The sequence below is a fragment of the Oncorhynchus kisutch genome, linkage group LG4 (assembly GCF_002021735.2).
Source record: "Oncorhynchus kisutch isolate 150728-3 linkage group LG4, Okis_V2, whole genome shotgun sequence".
Classification (NCBI taxonomy): Eukaryota; Metazoa; Chordata; class Actinopteri; order Salmoniformes; family Salmonidae; genus Oncorhynchus; species Oncorhynchus kisutch.
This window is the reverse complement of record NC_034177.2, coordinates 63,026,507-63,052,673: the sequence shown is the minus strand read 5'-3', so window position 1 is coordinate 63,052,673 and position 26,167 is coordinate 63,026,507. Positions and strand designations below refer to the sequence as shown.

At 41.7% G+C, this 26,167-nt stretch overlaps 1 protein-coding gene across 2 annotated transcripts in view; it reads left to right on the top strand.

Annotated features, from left to right (window-relative positions):
- Window positions 1-5,219: 5,219 nt before the first annotated feature.
- Window positions 5,220-26,167, top strand: part of LOC109888952 (inositol polyphosphate-5-phosphatase A-like) — a 261,099-nt gene continuing 240,151 nt past the window's right edge. Inside the window, exon 1 of one of the 2 annotated variants that reach the window (XM_031823382.1) lies at window positions 5,220-5,694. In XM_031823382.1, the coding sequence (XP_031679242.1) occupies window positions 5,623-5,694 (72 nt within the window). In that variant the 5' untranslated portion in view covers window positions 5,220-5,622. The remainder of the gene's footprint in view (window positions 5,695-26,167) is intronic. The other variant, XM_031823381.1, reaches the window with a different exon arrangement.

Sequence of the window (26,167 nt, the reverse complement as noted above, 5' to 3'; positions counted from 1 at the left end):
AGATGTCGGTCACAAGGTGGAACAATCCCATCATTTTGAGTCTGGTCAAGGCCAAGAGTTGATGTCAATTAAGTCTGTAGGGCATTTACGTAAGTGGCCAGAGTAGAGCACAGTGAGGGATTTGTTTCGGGGTTTGGCAATGCCGGTTACCTAGCTACACAGGCTAGTTTTCAACACCTTCAGGATCCCTTAGCTAGACCAGCAACAAAAAAGGCTACATTTTGCAAAGTATATTTAGAACAGACCTCATTACTTGGATTCTGGATTGTGGAGGAGAAGGGCAGAAGTTATGGTTTTGTATGAAGGGGAAAATAAATAAGAGAGTGAGAAGGGGGTGGTCTTGGTTTGAGTGCTACCTGCTCTCTGTGTGTTAGCAGGGCGGCTGTTTCTAAAATGGTTGACATTTCTCTAGGGCGGGAATGACAGTGTGAGATTGACTGTATGCTAATGAAAGCATACTAAGTGTGAGGTTATGTGTACATTGTTTGGTGAAGCATCTCTTGTACAGTTACATTTTTGAACAATTCCCACCCCAAATAGTTGTTAGCACATTTCAAGTTATTTGTGCTCCCACTTATTACCTCTGTAGCACAAATGAGGGAGTATTTATAATTTACAAGTAGAAGGAAAGGTTTGCAACTTCAGGTGCAGGATACAAACTCCTGATTTCAAGAGAGTCCACATTTTCCTGCATTGGTTTAGACAAGGGCCCCGTTCGAATTCTGAAAATGTAGCCTTTCTTTCTCTCTTCCTCGAAGAATTCACCTATTAGAAATAACTAGACAGATGAAAGCCAAGTGGTGGAGCCCTTGCTTTCATTTGTCAAATTTTGTTTAATTAGTGAAAATATAAAGAAAGTACAGTAACCACTTGAAAGAAGGAAGAACATCTCATTGGTCAGTCCTTCCAGAATTAACCAGATTTAGTCCACCAGCCTCTTTTGGGAAAATAACTGACATTTTGTCCCACAAGAGTACAGCGGTCCAAATTAAATGGTGAGAGATTGTAAATTAGAAGAGGGGATATTAGACCTTTCCTGGGGGAGCGTCAAAATAGGTCGGCCTCACGGTGGGATCCACCCAGGCCAAGAAAAGGAGTAGCAGAAATGTGTAATACATTTAAGGGTACAGTTCAGGCAGAGAAGGTAGACTTTGTGAACTGCTCAAATTGAAATCATGGACGGGGTTAATTGCCTCCCCCGGCACTTTGTGGCCATGCTGTGTGTGGAGGGGGGTTGGGCCCCTTTCCAGGTTCCAGATCAGTACTGGGACCTCCCTAGTAGCTTAGAGGACACGTGCTGACCGGTGTGCATTGTGTATAGGAAAAAGACATGAATAGCTTTAGTGTAGCCTAAGTCACAGATCCACTTCATCAACTATGTGGGGAGTGAGAGACAGGCCGATTCTCCAAAAACAACATGTGATGTGATTGACAAAAGGAGAGCACCCCGTCAGTCACAGAAAGACATACTCCAGATTCTAGACAAAGCATTACAGATGGACCTAATATCCTGGGATGTGAACGTTAGCAATGATCACCACCCATTAAACATTGCATCACACAAAACACTACATTTCAACCAGAGAGCTATAACTGTTTATAACTGATTTACAGAAACTATAAACTGTAAATAAATGACTTACAAACGCATTGCATGCCGAAAAAGGTATACCCCGATGCAGAGTTTCCCAAACTCGGTCCTCGGGACCCCAAGGGGTGCACGTTTTGGTTTATGCCCTAGCACTACACAGCTGATTCAAATGATCAATGCTTGATGATTAGTTGATTATTTGAATCAGCAGTGTAGTGCTAGAGCAAAAACCAAAACGTGCACCCCTTGGGGTCCCGAGGACCGAGTTTGGGAAACTCTGCATCGGGGTATACCTTTTTCGGCATGCAATGCGTTTGTAAGTCATTTATTTACAGTTTATAGTTTCTGTAAATCAGTTATAAACAGTTATAGCTCTCTGGTTGAAATGTAGTGTTTTGTGTATAATGTAAATTGTGATGGGTGTTATGTAGAATTCTAAGTTCATAAATTAGCTACACCATCTTAATTAGCCACAGAGAGTTTAGACAGTTTCTATATTGGACGACATTCCCATGCAATGGTAAAAGTTACGTCTTGGGAATAGGAAGTGAAACAGTGAACACCATAGGAACATAAACATAAAGTTGAGACATTGTTGTCACAGTTTTAAAGGGGCTGAATCACAGCTCTTTAGAGCTTGACATTTTTTTATTTCCATGTTTTTCTATGTGTGTGAATTTGAGCAGTGGAGGGATAGGGGTCAAAGTGCACATATTTGCTCACGGACTGGAATTCCTACATCATTTGTTCCATTACCCCGAGTGGAGAGGGAGGGGCTTCAGCCAGTTGGACGTTGGAGTCCTTTATCAGCAAAATGAATAAAACACACAAAGACACACACACACACACACACACACCACACGCCACACACACACACACACACACACACACACACACACACACACACACACACACACACACACACACACACACACACACACACACACACACACACACACACACACACACACACACACACGCAAACAACAACCCTTGTGGGATATCCTGTCCAGTGCAAACAGTGTAGTATTTAGTGGGCCTTTTGAAACACATGACCTGAACTGTTATCATCATGTTCTATGCAAACCTCCTCACATATTTATACTGTACTTTTTTAGAGACATTTGCACTTGCTTTCGCCATCTCTGTTTGAATAATACAGTAGGAGGAAAGGGGAAAGGGCTGCTGTAGGCTTGGCAAAGACAACCCCCCCCCCCCCCCCCCCCCCCAGCTAATGTGAATAGCAACACACCAACTTTATTTTCCTCTCCTCCTTCTCTCCTCCTCACTGCCCCCTTCTCTTTTATTCTCCCTAGCACTGTTAATGGTCTCTTTTCTACACAAGCCTGTTACCTCTTAATCACCCGACCGCAGCGGGATTGTAAGCAAGTATGCTGAGTTGCTGACAAAATGTTGCTAACAATGATAAACATCAGTCAGTCTGATCAAGAACATTACACTAGAGTACCCCCAGTTTCAACAACTGGACGAGTACTTGGCTTCAAATGAATAAAGATATCAATATCATATCTGTGAGAACCATGAAAGAACATAGGCTACATTGTCACGTTCTGTACTATTCCGACAAGCAAAAGTAGGAACATCTAAAGCAGTAATCACTTTGGAACGAATAGAAACACAAATTAAATGAAGAATGATTTGCAAAATACTTGATAGGCTACAACACAACCACAACAACCAGCTCTGACTGAGAGCAGCAGGATAGTACTGGAGTGTTATTACCCTCCTCATGTCTGTGGTTGAGAGGCCAGCGGCCAGTCACACCTGGTGTGTCATGCCAGCACCAACACATGCAAAGCAGCCGGAGATCATGTACACCAACCCGTCCGCAGCGGCTGGTCTACAACGGAAGGGCCTGGCACCCAATATCCCCTCCCTGAACACACACAGCCACAGACACACAGACAAACAGACACACACACACGTACTGCCAGACACAGCTGTGAGCAATTTGAATAACTTGTGATAGCGATAATCTCCTTGCTCTCTCCACAAAATCTTAATGAGCCATGTGTACTCGCCCACTACCTCCTAAGATGGCAACACTCCAAAACATTTAGGGACTTCCACTGTGTCCCCGTATTTGCTCATCTTTTCTTTGGGGCTCATGCCTCTACCATCTTGACATCTTCTCACCAAATAAGACCCGTCTTGATTGGTTCTTGTATGTTCTGACCTCTTGATCACAGAGAATCCATTTTTGACCTCACTTTTCCCTCCAGACCATTAGGGGAGGATATGGCACAGAAAAGGAAACCCTTATGAGACCACAGCAAATGACTTGTATGTCCCGGGCCATTTCAGAGGGTGAAGGCCTTTGCAAACTTGTTGTATTTGGGGTACATTTTCATGATTTATTTAGATTTATTTTCAATCCCCAATTGGTAGTTACAGTCTTGTCCCGTCGCTGCAACTCCCGTACTGACTCGGGAGAGGCGAAGGTCGAGAGCCGCGCATCCTCCGAAACACGACCCTACCAAGCCGCACTGCTTCTTGACAAACTGCTCGCTTAACCCGGAGGCCAGCCGCACCGATGTGTCGGAGGAATCACTGCACAACTAGCGTCCGAATTCAGCGTGTATGTGCCTGGCCCGCCACAAGGAATCGTTAGAGCGTGATGGGACAAGGACATCCCGGGACAGCCCCCGGCCATCCCCTAAACTGGATGACACTGTGCCAATTGTGCACCTCCTCATGGGTCTCCAGGTCGCACCCAGCTGCGACGCAGCCTGGGATAGAACCCAGGTCTGTAGTGACGCCTCTAGCACTGCGATGCAGAGCCTTAGACCGCAAGGCTACTCGGGAGGCCCTTGAGGTACATTTTTAATGAGCATTGAGAACACATCTAAAATCTGAATGACAATAATTATAAAAAGGCCTCTAACCACTCAGATGATAACTTTAGAAAAAGAAAACAAACTCATTTGTGGGCCCCACCAAATTCACACAAGCAAATGGCAACGGAGACGTTGTTCTCTTAAAGTGGTAAACATTTCAACTTCCCAGCTTGTAGAAATGTAGGTATAGGCTTCTCAATGACAAACATGTAGGCCTAAATGGAAATGAGAAGATGAACAATTGATATATTACAAGTTTAACAATAACTATGGTTTAGAAAAGAACAGTTAATAGATAGTGTCATCTGCAATTAAAAATAATGTAGGCCATTCTTATCTCCTGCACTGACTCAAGCACACTGCAGCTGCAACACTGTTCGCTTGCAATTTCTCCTACAACCCAGTTTTTAGGTACACTATTGAGTATAGTACTTTCACTATAGTACTTTCATCTTGCTAATTAGCTGACCAGCAAAGTTTTCTATCATGTATCATCTGTGTAAGTACCAAAGGTCAGTAATAATCAGTCTAGGTTTTATTTGTTATGACATTGACATATGTCAGAAGCTGCATTCACAGTGAATGAAATTGTTTAGGCAGGACAGTTATATTCCACAATTTTGCGTATTTAAAAAAAACATGTAAGCAACAACAAGTCAAGTGGCCTAAAAGTAAGGGCTCCGGGGCAGTCTGGCGTGGCTTTTCAAGTAATGCGTTGCCCTTTTAAAACAGCTCCGTCTTTCCATTCGCTTGGTGACGTCAGGACAGTGAAAGACTCCAGCCTATCCTCTCTGAACAATCAAAGGCAATGGTCCTTACGGAGTCGCGGTTTACGAGGGAGACTTTTTCACTGCAAAAGCCAGGGAATTAAACACTCACTGTTGGAATGAACCAGAGCCCAGTCAGTAGTCGCTATGGATTAAAACGGAAACAGTTGTGATGGCTGTAAATGTGAAAAAGTAGCCAGAACATCTACAGAGCAGCAAGACCGTCAGCAAGCAGCTAGATGCACGATCCTTGCTAGTATGAGCGAGCCGAACGGTCACAAACCTGGCTGCAGTCACAATTCCTCAATATTTTAACTCAACCAGCCTCGTGAAACCTTGAACGACTTTTGCTACTTTCAATTCCGAACAGTCCAAAGTCGGCTACATTTTTGATTCTGACAGAATTATGGCGGGGAAGCTGACAGCAGGCTCGGGAATACTGCTCGTGACAGCCAACGTTGGATCGCTCTTTGAAGATGTAAGTTGCTTTGCCTGCGACAGTCCGTTACAATGTTTCTTCGCAACTAATGTGATTGTTTATCCTGTTGTTTTGGTTACAATGTATCCACCAATGCCGCTTTCAATTGATTCCACTGCGCCCGTGATATGGCCAGTAGTCTTTATCGTGGCGTCGTAAGCACCTTACTTTCACGTGTGAGCACAGCCACAGCGTGGGCCTCTAGCCAGCAATGTTGATAATGCTTGTAGTCTCTATCATTGTAGAAACCGTGATTTGGGGAAACAACTATTAATTGGACCTCCCGGTTTGGACGTTGCGGATAGGTTGCATGGGTTGTTCACTGCCTTGCAGTTTGCTGTCGTAGTACAACATTATTGTGACAGCTACCAAGTAGAGGAGGTGTAGATTTATTTTAGCAGCCTACTGCACCGTGCCTGTTTTGACGTTCACCTAGGCCTTTAGGTTATCATAGAAGTCCACTCTTTTCAAACAAAATTATATATAGAGATAATCTAGGCCGTTTTTTTTTGTATCAATGTTTGTCCATAGGCTAAACATGTATCTTCCTGCATGGGTCCAGTGTGAGAAGAATCATGTTTTGGTAGCTTTTTCTTGACAGCCATATAGGTCAACCTAATGATGAGGTGTGTACAGACTCCCGACTTTGCATTTGGGCATGGACTCTCCTTTTGTTTTATAATTACACACATGAAACAAACGCATACTTTGTGTTGATAGCAGGTTTTGATGACAGGCTGTGGTCTATTCAACCAGATCTAACATGAGATGTAATTATGTTTTCCTTTTCACTTGTTGCATGTGGAATGGAAGGCCAGATAGACTAGGGTGAGCTAGGAGTATGTGAGGAGGACTGATATACTTGATTGGTCCAAAGCATGAAAATCAAATCAGCTGATTTGGGCACAAGGTCTTTTTCCTTTCACATTATGCTATGGTACTGTAGATGGGTTGTACAGACAATTGGATGCCCTTTGAGTAGTGTAACTTTGTTAAACCTAATTTTTACAATTTATTTTTTTACATTCTGTCAAAAAGAGCAAATTTCCAACTTAATATAGGAAACTTTTTTTATATCTCGAGATAAAAGACTATATTAAGTGCCAAGTAAAGTAACAGGGTTGAGCGTAACAGAGTTACCTTATTTCTCAGAATGAGAATGAGTTGCCAGTTCCTTATATAATTGTGGTTTACGCTTATTGCACATTTATTAAACACAGACCTTACAGCTAGTTTAACAGTCTTTGGGCTAAAATGCCACGTGACAAATTGACCATACATTTTTCCAGAATCAATGTTCATTGATACTCCTGTTTTAGTAGTGTCTGCCCTGCACGCAATTTGAGCAGTTGACACATAAAAATGAAAAATTGAATATTGTGCAAAAACATCAATTCAAATTAATTTGACATCAACCCAGCCCTACTCGCTAAGCAAGTAGTGTGACATCCTTTACACACACACACACACTTGTAGTTGTTTTGTTTGGAACACAGCCCTGCATCCGGCACATTTTCTTCACAATACAACAAACAGGCCCATTCTTTTCAGGAAAACCCAGGTAGCGCCCTGACGGTACCAACATCGCGATACTCGTTAGTATCGTGGCAAGTAAACAAAACACAAAGCGGACTTCACTTCTTTAGAGAAACAGCCCTAATGTTACAAACAAACATCATTATGTTGTCATCCAGAGTCACATTTATTTATTTTCCAAGATACAGCACACAATATTTTATGTACAGGTTTTTAAAGGTCCAAAGAGTGAGTTCTGCTTCGTGTTTTCATTTGCGACACCGGTATTGTCCCGGCCCTAAACCCAGGGTATGACGCCATGTCATCTTGAAACTGTACATCAAACACAGTGATCATAAACGTTGACACTGTATATAACATTAGTTTTATGATATGGAAATGTGAAGTGCACATTTGGACTCACGGGTGTTTGGTTTGCTTGCATGACTTCAAATCGGTATTTATTATAATCCTCAACATCTCATTTTTCAAAATATGTTGAGTCTTGGTAACTTACAGCATTTCCCTCACTCAGACAACAAACAATTGGCAAAAGCTGCCCAATTTAGCGGGAGGGATGGAGGGCAACTTCTTGTCGTGGACGGTCCTCATGTTCAGAACGGCTGTTAGTCAAAACCCATAAAGTGCGGTGAAGAGGAGACACTGAGCTCTGACGTCATGTACACCATGTTACTGGACAGCCACTGCGTTCCAGTTTAGGTGTGTGTTTGTGTCCAAATCTGACATTTTGAAACCGTATACTTCTATGAGTGTAAAGTGCTACATAAATAATAATCGACAGAAATGACAATGTCAAAGCAACATATTAACTCGGGCTATACAATGATGGTGAAAACGTGGAGCAATGTTGAGGTTAAGAGGGTTCAAATCTTCCTAGAAGTCACATAGGTTGCACAGAGGGACATGTCAAAATGATTCATTTTGGCACTTTAGCAAGTCTTTATGTAAAAATGTGATGTATTTAATTTTCCATGTGGTCTATGTTAAAGGGCACTTCATTTAATGTAACAGGGCAGGCTTTTAAAATACAATATTTGTGCACAATATATTCTTAAAATATAAAAGGGATGCAAAAGGAACTCATTTTGTGGAACGACCCAGGTGCCTCTGTCTGTTGATGACTATTTTGCTTTTGCAGAGGCAGCATCTATTCTTCCTGTGGTCACAAAACATTTAAAATATGACCAGTCACACACTTTAAAAAAAATAAAAAAATCCAGCAATATGCAAACAATATCTATACAAAGAATACAAAAAGTGTGTGTGTGTGTGTGTGTGTGTGTGTGTGTGTGTGTGTGTGTGTGTGTGTGTGTGTGTGTGTGTGTGTGTGTGTGTGTGTGTGTGTGTGTCAAAGTCCCTGCTGTTCTATGAGATGTTTCATATATTTTTTTTAAAGGTAATTTTGCTGTTTGTGTGAGTAATTGGAGATGGAAGGGAGTTCTATACGATCATAGCTCTGTATAATACTGTACATTGTCGTGAATTTGTTTTTGACTTGGGGACTTTGAAAAGACCCCTGGTGGCATAACCTGTGGGTTATGTATGAATTGAATTTGTTTATGCAGACAATCTGGAATTTTCTCATAAAAACTAGAAGAAAACAAGTTAATCTCTCATCAACCCTCAACCAGGAAAGACTGGCATGTTGTTGATGTTAGTTCTTTATTTGCAGTTAAGGGCAAGCCGTGTTGCTCTGTTTTGAGCCAGCTGCAGCTTTGCTAGGTCTTGTTCCCAGGGGTTGAGGAGGGAGTCAACCATGTTATATCTTGAGATATTTAAGCTTGTAAGCTTTTTCAAGGTACCACTAAGTGCTGATTTCTCTGGCTCCTTATTATATTTCAGCTCGTCAGTTTGGGAATATTTTTTCCCCCAACTGAAACCCGTTTCGAAATTAGTTAGTTGATAACAACATACAGATGGAAAATATGTTAGTGGGTTGTGCTCATTGAACAGCATACTTCTCCTCCTCCCACTGTCAGCCCAGCAATCACTATCAGTAGATCCAGGTTCCCTGGAACCGACACACTCATTCACTCCATGTTGATGGATCACGGTCCTATGGTCTCAATAAAGAAAGGTGTGTGTGTGTGTGTGTGGGATGTTCAAACAGCCATTCAGCTGCAGGTGAATCTTTCACTGTACTTTTTTATGTTCGTCCAAGTTCTCTGGATGCGAACATCAAACATTCATAATCTGCAAGGGTCCAGAGGCAAAGTCAAACATTCATTGTGAGACAACCCTGCTTAAGATGTTGAAAGGCAAACATTTATTTCCTGGAGTGCTTCAAATGTAAAGGGTAAATGTTAATCATTATTTACGTTTGTGAATGTCTTGCACACCCACTTTGTTTTATTTATTCACAGTTGGCCTTGCTATTGTACAGTACATTTGTGTCTGGTACGTTAACCCCTTTCAAATCACATTTTATTGGTCTCATACACATATTTAGTTGTAGGCCTATGCCGTTTCCGCCCGTGTGGGTGGTTTCTCTGAGATATCCTGACCTAAACAGAGCAAGCCGAACCACTTGTAGGCTAACCCCATCCAGCCATCACCATGACTGACGAGTTTTGCACTGGTGCAGTGATTTAAACAGGATCACATAATGGCTGTGAGGTTGGAGGGTCATCAGAGGAGATAACTGCCCCATAGCTATACTATATACCACTCCCTCCCTGCTGAACTCTAGACAGAGGACAGAAGGGCACCTTCCTCCACCTAGACACCCAGGTTGGCAACAAATTCCCTCCCTTCTCTAAAGAGACAACTCTGCTAGTGCTTACAGCGTCGTATGAATACCATCCGGCCTGGATGTCATTTTCTATACCCACTACCGATCCATGTCATGTAGAAGGCTATGTCCTATACTTTGGAGAGGTGCAGTGGGAATCAGCAGATGCCTGTTTTGTCATGGGGCTTGTCTCTTTTTTTGCCCCACTATGGTACAGTTCTCTGGATACGGGCTCTGCTGTTTGACCTCTCTGGCTGGGCACTGTACCTAGCTCTGGCGTGCTGCTTCTGTCTTCAGTCTCTTTCACTGTAGTCCCCTGACAGCTCATTAGCTCCGGCCGTCGCAGTCTTGTCTCATTACAAGTGCACCCAGACCCCAGTTAGCTGGCATATTTACACTACTAAAGATAGAAAAAGGATGGAATGAAATGATGGAATGAAATGAGAAGAAAAATCTGTGTCCTCGAGCTTGGCCCTGATCTAGGCTTAGCTGCTTTGCTGGCGGCTTGGAACCCTGAATGACTATTAGGATTTTTAACGTTGCTACCGTAGGTGGGCCCACTGCTAACACTCCGTTAAGAATCAGAGAGCAGTGCCCCGGTAAAGCTCAGATAATTGTGTTTTTTCTGGTAAACACGTAAGAATGTTATAGTGCATTTCAGATGGAACAGAAATAACCCGTGGAAAAAGCTGTTGGTTTATATTTAGGCCCAGATCACATGACTGATTCTAGGTAATGGGGAGGCTAAGTGAATCATATGATATAATAACCTGCAGTGTGTAGTTATAGTGCCGGAGGGATATTAGACCACAATATGTGTCTTGTTAGGTTATGGTGCTGAGTATTAGATCTGGTGTGAGAACATGAGTTTTGCTTCTTCCACAGTTCAGTCAGATTGAAAAGAGTATGCTTGCTAGATGTTTATAATAGCGTAATTGCAGAGAAGAGGTTAACAGAAGTTTTGACAAAAGGGTAGCTAATAATTTACTGTAACTGGTGCAGAGCTTCAGACCAATTGACAACTACTGACCTTAACTGCTCAACTACCGACCTTACCAGATTTTTTCAAAGCTATGGGCAATTCATGATATATACATTACACTATATATACAAAAGTATGTGGACACCCCAAATTAGTGGATTCGGCTATTTCATAAATTCGAGCACACCGCCATGCAATCTCCATAGACAAACATTGGCCGTAGAATGAAGAGCACAGTGACTTTCAACGTGGCACCATCATAGGATGCCACCTTTCCAACCAGTCAGTTTGTCAAATGTCTGCCGTGCTAAAGCTGTGGTGTAAAGCTCGCCACCATTGGACTCTGCAGCAGTGGAAACACGTTCTCTGGAGTGATGAATCACACTTCACCAACTGGGTTTGGCGGATGCCAGGAGAACGCTACCTGCCTCAATGCATAGTGCCAACTGTAAAGTTTGGTGGAGGAGGAATAATGGTCTGGGGCTGTTTTTCCTGGTTTGGGCTAGGCCCCTTACTTCCAGTAAAGGTCAATCTTAACGCTACAGCATACAATGACATTCTAGACGATTCTGTGCTTCCAACTTTGTGCCAACAGTTTGGGGAAGGCCCTTTCCTGTTTCAGCATGACATTGCCCTGTACACAAAGCAAGGTCCATAAAGAAATGGGTTTTTGAGATTGGTGTGGAAGAACTTGACTAGCCTGCACAGAGCCCTGACCTCAACCCCATCAAACACCTTCGGGATGAATTGGGACGTCGACAGCGAGCCAGGCCCAATCGCCTAACATCAGTGCCCAACCTCACTAATGCTCTTGTGGTTGAATGGAAGCAAGTCCCTACAGCAATGTTCTATCTAGTCGAAAGCCTTCCCAGAAGAGTGGAAGCTGTTACAGCAGCTAAGTGGGGACCAACTCCATATTAATGCCCATGATTTTGTAATGAGATGTTCAACGAGCAGTCACTTTTGGTCATGTAGTGTATCTCTTTATTGTATTTTTTTGTCCCAAATAAGCTTTGTTGCACAATTTAAAGATCAATACACTGCATGTAAAATTATATCTAGGCAAAATATAGGCCTTCCACAACCATGGAACCCTGACCTGTTCACCGGATGTGCTACGTTGTCCCGGACCTGCTGTTTTCGACCCTCTCCCTCCCTCTCTTTTGCACCTACTGTCTCAACCTCTGAATTCTCAGTTATGAAAAGCCAAATTACATTTACTCTTGAGGTGCTGACCTGTTACACCCTCTACAACCGTTGTGATTATTATTTAACACTGCTGGTCATCTAGGAACGTTTTAAAATCTTGAAGAACTACAGTGGGGAGAAGTATTTGATAAACTGCCGATTTTGCGAGGTCTGTCATTTATATCATAGGTACACTTCAACTGTGAGAGACGGAATCTAAAACAAAAATCAAGAAAATCACATTGTATGATTTTTAAGTAATTAATTTGCATTTTATTGCATGACATAAGTATTTGATCACCTACCAACCAGTACGAATTCCGGCTCTCACAGACCTGTTAGTTTTTCTTTAAGAAGCCCTCCTGTTCTCCACTCATTACCTGTATTAACTGCACCTGTTTGAACTAGTTACCTGTAAAAAAGACACCTGTCCACACACTCAATCAAACAGACTCCAACCTCTCCACAATGGCAAAGACCAGAGAGTGTGTACAATTGGGGATACAATTGTAGACCTGCACAAGGCTGGGATGGGCTACAGGACAATAGGCAAGCAGCTTGGTGAGAAGGCAACAACTGTTGGCGCAATTATTAGAAAATGGAAGAAGTTCAAGATGACGGTCAATCACCCTCGATCTGGGGCTCCATGCAAGATCTCACCTCGTGGGGCATCAAAGATCATGAGAAAGGTGAGGGATCAGCCCAGAACTACACGGCAGGACCTGGTCAATGACCTGAAGAGAGCTGGGACCACAGTCTCAAAGAAAACCATTAGTAACACACTACGCCGTCATGTATTAAAATCCTGCAGCGCACGCAAGGTCCCCCTGCTCAAGCCAGCGCTTGTCCCAGGCCGTCTGAAGTTTGCCAATGACCATTTGGATGATCCAGAGGTGGAATGGGAGAAGGTCATGTGGTCTGATGAGACAAAAATAGAGCTTTTTGGTCTAAACTCCACTCGCCGTGTTTGGAGGAAGAAGAAGGATGAGTACAACCCCAAGAACACCATCCCAACCGTGAAGCATGGAGGTGGAAACCTCATTCTTTGGGGATGCTTTTCTGCAAAGGGGACAGGACGACTGCACCGTATTGAGGGGAGGATGGATGGGGCCATGTATCGCGAGATCTTGGCCAACAACCTCCTTCCCTCTGTAAGAGCATTGAAGATGGCTCGTGGCTGGGTCTTCCAGCATGACAACGACCCAAAACACACAGCCAGGGTAACTAAGGAGTGGCTCCGTAAGAAGCATCTCAAGGTCCTGGAATGGCCTAGCCAGTCTCCAGACCTGAACCCAATCGAAAAGGGAGGGAGCTGAAAGTCTGTATTGCCCAGCGACAGCCCTGAAACCTGAAGGATCTGGAGAAGGTCTGTATGGAGGAGTGGGCCAAAATCCCTGCTGCAGTGTGTGCAAACCTGGTCAAGAACTACAGGAAACGTATGATCTCTGTAATTGCAAACAAAGGTTTCTGTACCAAATATTAAGTTCTGCTTTTCTGATGTATCAAATACTTATTTCATGCAATAAAATGCAAATTAATTACTTAAAAATCATATAATGTGATTTTCTGGATCTTTGTTTTAGATTTAGTCTCTCACAGTTGAAGTGTACCTATGATAACAATTACAGACCTCTACATGCTTTGTAAGTAGGAAAACCGGCAAAATCGGCAGTGTATCAAATACTTGTTCTCCCCACTGTATCTGATCTTAATGGCCATGTACTCTTATAATTCCCATCCGGACTGGCCACCCCTCAGAGCCTGGTTCCTCTCTAAGTTTCTTCCTAGGTTCCTGCCTTTCTAAGGACCTCTTCCTAGCCATCGTGCTTCTACATCTGCTTTGCATGCTGTTTGGCGTTTTAGGATCGGTTTCTGTATAAGCTCTTAGTGACATCTGCTGATGTAGAAAGGGCATTATAAGTACATGTAATTGAATAATAATGTTATTATTTTAGCAAAATAGTTTAACCAGCTTTTTTTGGGGTAATAATAACTGATCTGGCTTTGAAGTTGGTCTATGAAAATAATGTTTTGGTTACAAATGTAATAACCACAACCATTCACAATGCACATCCAATAATAACGACCAATTTCTAGGAGCAGGCATTATAGAAAATGAACACAGGTCTCATTAACAATCTTTCAAGCACAAGCCCACGTGCTAGTGAGTAGCCAACTAATCTTTTAAATTTAAAGTCTAGCCAACTTGGATCCATTTGCTTGCCAACAAGGTAGAAAGAACATTTGCACTGTTATGAATACACCCTCATGTTTGTCTCCAACTGTTTGAACAACACAGCCTGTTCACTTTGTTTAGATATTGATATCAAGTGGCTACCTAGATAATATACTTATTTCTCAGAATGAGAACGAGTTGCCAATTACTTATCTAAATGTGTGTTTTTATGCTCATTGCACGTTTATGAAACACAAACTATGTAACGGCTTTCTTCGGGTGAAAGAGACTCGGACCATAATGCAGCGTGGTTAATTCGATACATGTTTAATAGACGAATAAACACGATTAATACAAAAAACGTACGTGAAAACCGAAACAGCCTAAACTGGTGCAATAACACAGAGACAGGAACAATCACCCACAAACACACAGTGAAACCCGGGCTACCTAAATATGGTTCCCAATCAGAGACAACGAAAATCACCTGACTCTGATTGAGAACCGCCTCAGGCAGCCATAGACTTTCCTAGACAACCCTACTCAGCCACAATCCCAATACCTACTAAAACCCCAATACAAAAACACACCACAAAATAAACCCATGTCACACCCTGGCCTGACCAAATAAAATTAAGAAAACACAAAATACTAAGACCAAGGCGTGACAGACTAGGCAGCTAGCACATGACAGTCTTTGTCTAAAATATATATTTTTCCAAAATCATGTCAATTGATCCTCGCGTTATAGTAGGGTGTGCTCTGTTCTACATTTTGGGAGTTGAGACACAAAAAGGGTATCGTTGGAAAATTCTCATCTATTACATTAAAATAATGTCTCAAGTAAACAAATCAAAATATATTTGAGATTCTTCAAAGTAGCCACCGTTTGCCTTGATGACAGCTTTGCACACTCTTGGCATTCTCTCAACCAGCTTCATGAAGAATACTTTTCCAACAGTCTTGGAGTTTCCACATATGCTGAGCACTTAACTCTGCGGAGCACTTAACTCCTTCACTCTGCAGTCCAACGGGTGACTATGGAGGCCAGGTCATCTGATTCAGCACTCCATCAATCTCCTTCTTGGTAGAATAGCCCTTACACAGCCTGGAGGTGTGTTGGGTCATTGTCCTGTTGAAAAACAAATTATAGTCCCACTAAGCGCAAACCAGATGGGATGGCGTATCGTTGCAGAATGCTGTGGTAGCCATGTTGGTTAAGTGTGCCTTGAATTCTAAATAAATCACTGACTGTGTCACCAGCAAAGCACCATCACACCACCACCCCTATGCTTCACGGTGGGAACCACGCATGCAGAGATCATCCGTTCACATTCTCCGCATCTCACAAAGACACGGCTGTTGGAATCAAAAACCTCATATGGATTCATCAGACCAAAGGACACATTTCCACCAGTCTAATGTAAATTGCTCGTGTTTCTTGGCCCAAGCAAGTCTCTTCTTCTCATTGGTGTCCTTTTAGTCGTTGTTTCTTTACAGAAATTCGACCATGAAGGCCTGATTCACGCAGTGTCCTCTGAACAATTGATGTTGATGTGTCTGTTACTTGAACTCTGTGAAGCAGTTATTTGTCCTGGTAACTCTAATGAACTTATCCTCTGCAACACAGGTAACTCTGGGTCTTCCTTTCCTGTGGTGGTCCTCATGAGAGCCAGTTTCATAGCGCAAGATGGTTTTTGCGACTGCACTTCAAGAAATGATGGACTGGAGTTTCTCTTTGCTTATTTGAGCTCTTCTTGCCATAACATGGACTTGGTCTTTTACCAAATAGGGCGATCTTCTGTATACCACCCCTACTTTGTCACAACACAACTGATTTGCTCAAACGAGTTAAGAAGGAAGGAAATTCCACAAATTAACAAGGCACACCTGTTAATTGAAATGCATTCCAGGTGACTACCTCATGAAGCTGGTTGAGAATATGTCAAGAGTTTGTAAAGCTGTCAAGGCAAAGGGTGGCTACTTTGAAAAATATCAAATATAACATTTATTTTTGGGTTACCATATTATTCCATGTGTGTTATTTCATAGTTTGGATGTCTTCACTATTATTCTACAATGTAGAAAATAGTAAAAATAAGGAAACCCTTGAATGAGTAGATGTGTCCAAACCTTTGACTGGTACTGTATATTCTTTAAATACTCCCCTGCAAAATATGAACATTGCCCTCTTAACTCCTGTATGAGTGGAGAAAAATACTCCTCCGCACCCCCCCCCCCCCTCCCACATCGACAGCAGCCTCGACCCAAAACATCTCCTCCTGCCCCCTCAGAACATGAAATTAGATTTTCAAAGGGAAAATGGAGTGAGATGGATTGGCCTGGCATCTCGAAGCCTGAATAATCGGCGTCTTTTGCCTGAAGAATATCTTAATTCCTCTCCACTGAAGCCCATGATGGTGTCTTTGACTGTTTGTTTGTGTGTTTTAATAATTGTATCTTTTTAATAATAAGTTGACACCTAGATTTAACCGTGATGATGCTGTAGATTTTTCAGTAAAGAATACTGTACTCTTATGTTGCTGCATTTTTTTCCCAATTGACTTAATAAGGAAAAATCGAGAGTGTAAACATGTTGTCTAGACATTTAGTAGATTATTTTCTAATTGGCACAGCTGGGAGTTTAGAGGCATTCCATTTGTCTTTTACAACCCTTCATTTCTTTGGAGGATGAGAATCTGAGATGTTCAGGAGACCTCTGCAGAGCTAGGCCCTTACATTGATGTCAACAGGCCCAAGATGCAGAGCCCCCTTTGTCAAAAGCAGGGGTGGTAAATATTTTGCTTGTCCATGCCTCTCCAGGGTGCTGTTGGAGAGACACACCGCTGCGGCGCTCCACCAACGTTCCGTTAAATCATCTAACCTAAGTCATGTAGCCTATGGTAGAAAGTGTATATGGCATTGTCTGTAGCCTACAGGCTCGAGATCAAATGTTTCCATCCAAATGGCAACAGATTTTCATGCAAATATTCGCATAAATAAAATAAAATACTGCAGGTTTTCCACCAGAGATGTTTCCATCAACTTCACTAGTTGTGCACGTAAAATCATTTTTGTGGTTAAATTCCCATGTACGAAACAAATTCCATCAAATTTTTAACTCCTGTACGTACTGTTGGTTTTGTCACAAATGTCTCTAGCCAACAGTTTGCAGATACAGTGCCGGTAGCCTATCACATGATTATTATGGACAAAAGAGCAAGATTATTTTCATTTGTCGAACTGCAGTCAAGCATCGATCATCATGTCTCCAGAATAAGACTTGATATTTATTGGAAAGGAGCATCAATCTCATAGCCTTGCACTGTAGTCTAATAAACGGCACACTTTCCCCAGTAGCAGTGGGAGGACCACACATGTCATCGTGTGACTCCAAGTTAACTTCCATATGATGGATATATCAATATTTGCGCATAAAAGCATTTCCACTACCAGTTCTCACGTAAAACATTTTACCAGCACAGAAAGATTCCACCTTTCTAGCGTATTGTCTACATTTGGAAAGTTTACTGACCAATTTGCTGTTTCCAATCAGGCCATTTGCACATTTTTTTTTGGTCCTGATGTGACTAGAGTAAAAAAAAAAGAAGTCTTATTTAAAATAATAATAATAAATAAATAAAAAATGGATCTGGGCCGGCCTTGATTTCAACATCCATGGACCGGACCAAATCTGAACCATTCCTAGACATCTATGTTTGGTTCACCTTTGGTCCGGTCGGAACCAGCCTTGATTTGGACCATACATAAAGTATATTTCAATGTCCACAGACATCCGGTCTGGACATTCCTATATTTGGCGCAAACATAATGTCTATAATTGGTTTAGATTTGGACCGGCCTTGACTTGGCCCAAACATTTGAAAGGCCCAAATCTGAACCAATCATAGACATCTATGTTTCACAAGAGTTGACTGCAGAGTACAGTTCAGTACAATACAATAGAGTATAGTACAGTATAATGTATTGTACCCTACTCTAATGTACTCTACTCAAGGCATCTGTTCACCTTTCATTCAGAACCTAAAATTAACCTAACTTCTATGTCTGGAAACATACTGATTTTAGCCAATAGCAGTAGTGTCAATTGATAATTGTCATCCATTGTTTTTCTACCTGAATCCGTCTGTACTCCGAGTTGCTATTCACAATTTCCCCAGCATGGAGGAAAACATGGGAGAGTTCTCATAGACCTGCAGCAAAATGTCTAGCTGCAGACTTTGGTTGATACATGCCGTGCCCACGACATGCTGCGCCCACTATGCGACACTTACTACATGATGCACCCACTGCCATTGAGGCTGCTAGCACGGTCTCTGGCCCACATTCCAGCACAGTAGGTGGTGGTAGTGCACCAACATTCAATGCCAACGGTTGAAAAAAAACAGAGGGAGGCTGCTAGCTAGCTAGGGAACACTGGTACACAGTGTTGTCCGCCCCCACAGTTCAGTTAATGTTAAGTAGCTACCTAGTGTAGCCAACCCAACTCTCACGTGGCACTACCAGGTAGTGATTACCCTCTCCACAGCGTTAGAATAACTGTGGAAAGACGGTGTCCTAGCTAGCAGCCTCAATGGCAGTGGCACGGCATGTAGTAAGTGACACATAGTGGGCGCTGCATGTAGTAGACGTGGTCTGCCGATAGACAGATCCTTTTCCATTTAAATGAAGCTTATCTTATGTGTGCATTTCACACTACTTTGGGATTATAATTGGATTGTAAGGCTCGTGAATGTCCCGCTTAATGTTTGTTATCGTCAAATCAACAGCAATATACTTAAACTTCAACCAGTAACAAAGGCTCTTTGGTTAGCTTTGCTACCAACGTCAGTCAATGAGCGTTTAGCACTCTAGCTAACAACTGCTGCAACCAAAATAGGTATTTTGCAACTGTCACAAACAAGTATTGTCTTAGCGACTGTTCAAGCAATAATCAAAACGACATTGTTAAACCTCTGAGAACTCCTAAAAGTTTTGTTTGTTTTATCCGCCCAAAAAATATAGGACGTTTTGGTTGAGGTGACCGGGTAGAATGTGCAGCTCCCACCCGTGCGACCAATTTTAAAAATGTAACTCACACAGCCAAGTCAAACGGTCGCAAAATGCGACTAAATGGTTTGTATTCATTGTGTTATTAACTTGCATTTTACTACAGCACTTTGTATTTATTCAGCATTTGGTGTGTACTGCAATTGCTAGCATAATTTTGGTTTCATATGGATTGGAGACTGGCTCAGCTAACACGCAAACTAGCTAGCTACCAAACTAGCTAGCTATCGCGCCGTTCGGGCCAAACGACGCCATTAAATGTGACTGTATTCATGATACAGCACTCCCTCTCATGCCTGATTGCTTTTATAAAACTGTTACCAACATATTAAAATAACAATGAGTTACATATTTTAATTAACTTTATTTTCATAACTCAATTCATACAATTTCATTCTTCCACCAGAAGGTCATGTTGCTACAGATGCGACCCAGTCCTTACTACTTTTTGCTTAGTTGCTATGCAAAAGGACTGATCGTCCGTTCTAAACAAATTGGTTGCTGTGCAGGCTGGATAACATTCTTGTCACTAGCTAGTCACGTCAAACATTGAACCTGATCTGATAGTACACTAAAAATGCTCGGCTGGAAGCAAGGGGAAATAATGTGCAAGCTGAGATGAGATATTCTTGATATTCTTATGGAGACTTGGTGATAATTTTCAGATGGAACTGTTAGCAGGCATAGGTGTATCTGTAACGGCCAATACAGCACGGCTTGGACCGCTGCTTGTCTGATCAGGATCCAAACAACCAGTTTTATAAGTTGCTTGGACTCACTCTGTGTGCAATAATATTGCTTAACATGATTTTTGAATGACTAACTCATCTCTGTACCCCACACATACAATTATCTGTAAGGCCCCTCAGTTGAGCAGTTCATTTCAAACACAAAGACCAGAGAGATTGGTATTGGCAGATTGGTAAAAAAAAGCAGGCATTGAATTTCAAATAAAAACAAATTGTATTGGTCACATACGTGTTTCGCAGATGCTATTGCTTGTGCTTCTAGCTCCGACAATTACACAACATATCCAATACACACACGTCTAGTAAAGGAATGGTGGACAATATATGGACGAGCAATGTCAGTGCAGCATAGAATACGATACAGTAGAATAGTATAGGATACAATATATACATATGAGATGGGTAATGCACGATATGTACACATTATTAAAGTGACTAGTGTTCCATTTATTAAAGTGGCCAGTGATTTCAAGTCTATGTATATAGGCAGTCTGATGGCCTTGAGATAGAAGCTGTTTTTCAGTCTCTCGGTCCCAGCATTGATGCACCTGTACTGACCTCGCCTTCTGGATGATAGCGGGGCGAACAGGCATTGGCTCGGGTGGTTGTTGTCTTTGATCTGCTTTCCTGTGACATCGGGTGCTGTAGGTGTTCTGGAGGGCAGATAGTTTGTCCCCTGTGATGCGTTGGGCAGACCGCACCACCCTCTGGAGTACCCTGCGGCTGCAGGTGGTGCATTTGCCATACCAGGCGGTGATACAGCCCGACAGGATGCTCTAGATTGTGTAGCTGTACAAGTTTGTGATGGTTTTAGGAGACGAGCCAAATTTCTTCAGCCTCCTGAGGTTGAAGAGGCACTGTTGCACCTTCTTCACCACACTGTCTGTGTGATTGGACCATTTCAGTTTGTCAGTGATGTGTACACCGAGGAACTTGAAGCTTTCCACCTACTCCACTGCGGTCCCGTTGATGTGGATAGGGGGGGTGCTCCCTCTGCTGTTTCCTGATGTCCATGATCATCTCCTTTGTTTTGTTGACATTGAGTGAGAGTTTAGTTTCCTGGCACCACACTCCCAGAGCCCTCACCACCTCTGCGCCACCAGCCTGGCGAGGGTTAACATGCTTAAATATCTTACTCAAATCGGCTATGGAGAAGGAGAACCTATAGACCTTGGTAGTGAGCCGCGTCGTTGGCACTGTGTTATCCTCAAGGCGGACAAAGAAGGTGTTTAGCTTGTCTGGAAGCAAGACGTCGGTGTCCACGATGTGGCTGGTTATCATTTTGTAGTCCGTGATTGTCTGTAGACCCTGCCACATACTTCTCGTGTCTGAGCCGTTGAATTGCGACTCCACATTGTGTCTATATTGACGTTTTGCCTGTTTGATTGCCTTGCGGATGGAATAACTATACTGTTTGTATTCGGCCATATTCCCAGTCACCTTGCCATGGTTAAATGTGGTGGTTTGCGCTTTTCAGTTTTGCGTGAATGCTTCCATCTATCCACAGTTTCTGGTTAGGGTAGGTTTTAACAGTCAGTGGTTACAACATCTCCTATGCCCTGCCTGATAAACTCCGTCACCGAATCAGTGTATTCATCAATGTTATTCTCTGAAGCTACCCAGAACATATCCCAGTCTGCGTGATCAAAACAATGTTGAAGCGTGGATTCCAATTGGTCAGACCAGCGTAGAAAAATCCTTAGCACGGTTATTTCCCTTTTGAGCATGCTGAAGTTATGAATTACACTTTGGATGGTGTATCAATACACCGAGTCACTACACAGATACAGGTGTCCTTCCTAACTCAGTTGCCGTAGAGGAATGGAAAACGTTCTGGGATTTCACCATGAGGCCAATGGTGACTTTAAAAAGGTTTTGAGTTTAATGGCTGTGTTAGGAGAACTGAGGATGGATCAACAACATTGTATTTACTCTACAATACTAACCTAATTGACAGAGTGAAAAGGAAACTTATTAAATATTATAAAATATTCCAAAACATGTAAAGTAAAACTGCAAAAAAATGTGGCAAACTATTTACTTTACGACCTAAATGCAAAGCCTTATTTTTGGGAAATCAACACCACACATTAATGAGTACATACTGTATTTTCAAGTATAGTGGTGATTGCATCGTGTTATGGGTATGCTGAGTAATCGTTAAGAACACTGGATTTTTTTTCAGGATTGAAATGAAACGGAATGTAGCTATGCACAGGCTAAACCCTATAGGAAAACTAGGTTCAAACTAGGAGATTCATTTACCTTTCAGCAGGACAATTACCACAAGGCCAAATCTAAACCGGAGTTGCTTACCAAGAAGACCGTGAATGTTCCTGACTGGCTAAGTTACAGTTTTGACTTAAATCTACTTGAAAAGCTATGGCAAGAACTGAAAATGGCTATCTAGCCATAATCAAAAACCAGTTTGACAGAGCTTGAAGAATAGTTTTAATAATAATGGGCAGATGTTGCACAATCCAGGCGTGGAAAGCTCTTAGAGATTTACCCAGAAAGACTCACTGCTGTAATCACTGCCAAAGGTGCTTCTACAAAGTATTGACTCAGGGGTTGTGAATACTTATATAAATGAGATATTTCTCTATATAATTTCTATACATTTGCAAAAATTTCATTAACATGTTTTCACTTTGTGTGTGTGTGTGCAGATCGATGAGAGCTGAAAACATCAATTTAATACATTTTGAATTTGGGCTGTCAAGGGGTATGAATACTTTCTGAAGGCACTGTACATGCAGTGCATTTGGAAAGTATTCAGGCCCCTTCCCCTTTTCCACATTTTGTTACGTTACAGCCTTGTTCTAAAATGGATTAAATATATACAAATTCTCATCAATCTACACACAATACTGCATAATGACAAAGTGAAAACTTATTTGATAAAAGAACAGAAATGACTTATTCACATTTGTATTCAGACCCTTTGCTACGAGTCTCGAAATTAAGATCAGGTGCATCCTGATACCATTGATCATGAGATGTTTCTACAACTTCATTTGAGTCTACCTGTGGTAAATTCAATTGATTGGACATGATTTGGAAAGGCATAAACCTGTCTATTTAAGGCCCCACAGTTTACATGTTTGAGCAAAAACCAAGCCATGAGGTCAAAAGAATTGTCCGTAGAGCTCCAAGGCACAGATCTGGGCAAGGGTACCAAAACATTTCTGCAGCGTTGAAGGTCCCCAAGAACACCGTGGTCTCCATCATTCTTAAATGGAAGAAGTTTGGAACTACCAAGACTCTCTTCCTAGAGCTGGCCACCCAGCCTAACTGAGCAATCGGTGGAGAAGGGCCTTGGTTAGGGAGGTGACCAAGAACCCAATGGTCAGTCTGACAGAGCTCCAGAGATCCTCTGTGGAGATGGGAGAACATTCCAGAAGGACTTGACTGTGAATGCCTGTGAGAGATTCTTATGGATACAAAGCCATAGATATACAATGTAGAGGTTGACTGATTAATCAGAATGGCCGATTTAATTAGGGCTGATCTCAAGTTTTCATAACAATCGGAAATCGGTATTTTTGGACACCGATTTGGCCGATTTAAAAAAAATATATATATATATATATATATTTTTTAAAAGTTTTATTTGTACACCTTTATTTAACCTTTTATTTAACTAGGCAAGTCTGTTAAGAACAAATTCTTATTTTCAATGACGGCCTAGGAATGGTGGGTTACCTGCCTTGTTCATGGGCAGAACGACATTTTTACCTTGTCAACTTGGGGATTCAATCTTGCAATCTTACGATTAACTAGTCCAACGCTCTAACCACCTGATTACATTGCACTTCACGAGGAGCCTGCCTGTTACGCAAATGCAGTAAGGAGCCAAGGTAAGTTGCTAGCTAGCATTAAACTTATAAAAAAAAAAAATCTATCAATCACTAGTTAACTACACACGGTTGATGATATTACTAGTTTATCTAGCATGTCCTGCGTTGCATATAATCGATGCGGTGCGTATTCACGAAAAAGGACTGTCGTTGCTCCAATGTGTACCTAACCATAAACATCAATGCCTTTCTTAAAATCAATACACAAGTATATATTCTTAAACCTGCATATTTAGTTAATATTGCCTGCTAACATGACTCGTTGCGAACTGTGTGAAGACTATTTCTTCCGAACAAAGACAGCCAACTTCGCCAAACGGGGGATGATTTAACAAAAGCGCATTTACGAAAAAAGCACAATCGTTACTCGTCTGTACCTAACCATAAACATCAATGCCTTTCTTAAAATCAATACACAGAAGTATATATTTTTTATCCTGCATATTTAGCTGAAAGAAATCCAGGTTAGCAGGCAATATTAACCAGGTGAAATTGTGTCACTTCTCTTGCGTTCATTGCACACAGAGTCAGGGTATATGCAACAGTTTGGGCCGCCTGGCTCGTTGCGAACTAATTTGCCAGAACTTTACGTAATTATCACATAACATTGAAGGTTGTACAATGTAACAGCAATATTTAGACTTATGGATGCCACCCGTTAGGTAAAATACAGAAAGGTTCCGTATTTCACTGAAAGAATAAATGTCTTGTTGTCGAGATGATAGTGTCCGCATTCGACCATATTAATGACATAAGGCTCGTATTTCTGTGTGTTATTATGTTATAATAAAGTCTATGATTTGATATTTGATAGAGCAGTCTGACTGAGCGGTGGTAGGCAGCAGCAGGCTCGTACACATTCATTCAAACAGCACTTTCGTGTGTTTTGCCAGCAGCTCTTCACAATGCTTCAAGCAGTTTATGACTTCTAGCCTATCAACCCCCAAGATTAGGCTGGTGTAACCGATGTGAAATGGCTAGCTAGTTAGCGGGGTGCGGGCTAATAGCGTTTCAAACGTCACTCGCTCTGAGACTTGAAGTAGTTGTTCCCCTTGCTCTGCATGGGCAACACTGCTTCGAGGGTGGCTGTGGCCGATGTGTTCCTGGTTCGAGCCCAGGTAGGGGCGAGGAGACAGACGGAAGCTATACTGTTACACTGGCAATACTAAAGTGCCTATAAGAACATCCAATAGTCAAAGGTGTATATATATATCTCTATACAATTGTATAGAGAGAAATAGTCCTATATTTCCTATAATAACTACAATCTAAAACTTCTTACCTGTGAATATTGAAGACTAATGTTAAAAGGAACCACCAGCTGTCATATGTTCTCATGTTCTGAGCAAGGAATTTTAAATGTTAGCTTTTTTACATGGCACATATAGCACTTTTACTTTCTTCAACACGTTTCATTATTTAAACCAAATTGAACATGTTTCATTATTTATTTGAAGCTAAATTGATTTTATTGATGTATTATATTAAGTTAAAATAAGTGTTCATTCAGTATTGTTGTAATTGTCATTATTACAAATAAACAATTAAAAACAATCGACCGATTTAATCGGTATCGGCTTTTTTGGTCCCCCAATAATCGGTATCGGCGTTGAAAAATCATAATTGCTTGAACTATTGTATTAGAGCATTCGGGAAGTATTCAGACCTCTTGACTTTTTCCACATTTTGTTACCTTACTGCCATATTCTAGAATTTATGAAATTGTTTTCAAACTTAGACAATTATCTGGTAACAGCTATTGTGGACATTCCTGCAGTCAACATGCCAATTGCATGCTCCCTCAACTTCAGACATCTGTGGCATTGGGTTGTGTGACAACACATTTTAAAATATTTTTTGTTGTCCCCAGCACAAGGTGTAATGAACATGTTATTTAATCAGCTTCTTGATATGCCACAACTGTCAGGTGGATGGATTATATTGGCAAAGGAGAAATGTTTGCTGACAAGGATTTAAACAAATTTGTGCACAAAATTTGAGAAATTCTGGGATCTTTGAAACATTACACATTACATGTTGCGTTCTTATATTTGTGTTCAGAATGTGTAGGGAATGACTCTCCATGGCACTGACATTTCCCAAATCTGTTGCCTCTCCACTGCTCCGTTCCTCTGCCACCCTCTCCTTCACAAAGACTGATGAGAGCCCAAATGTATTTTT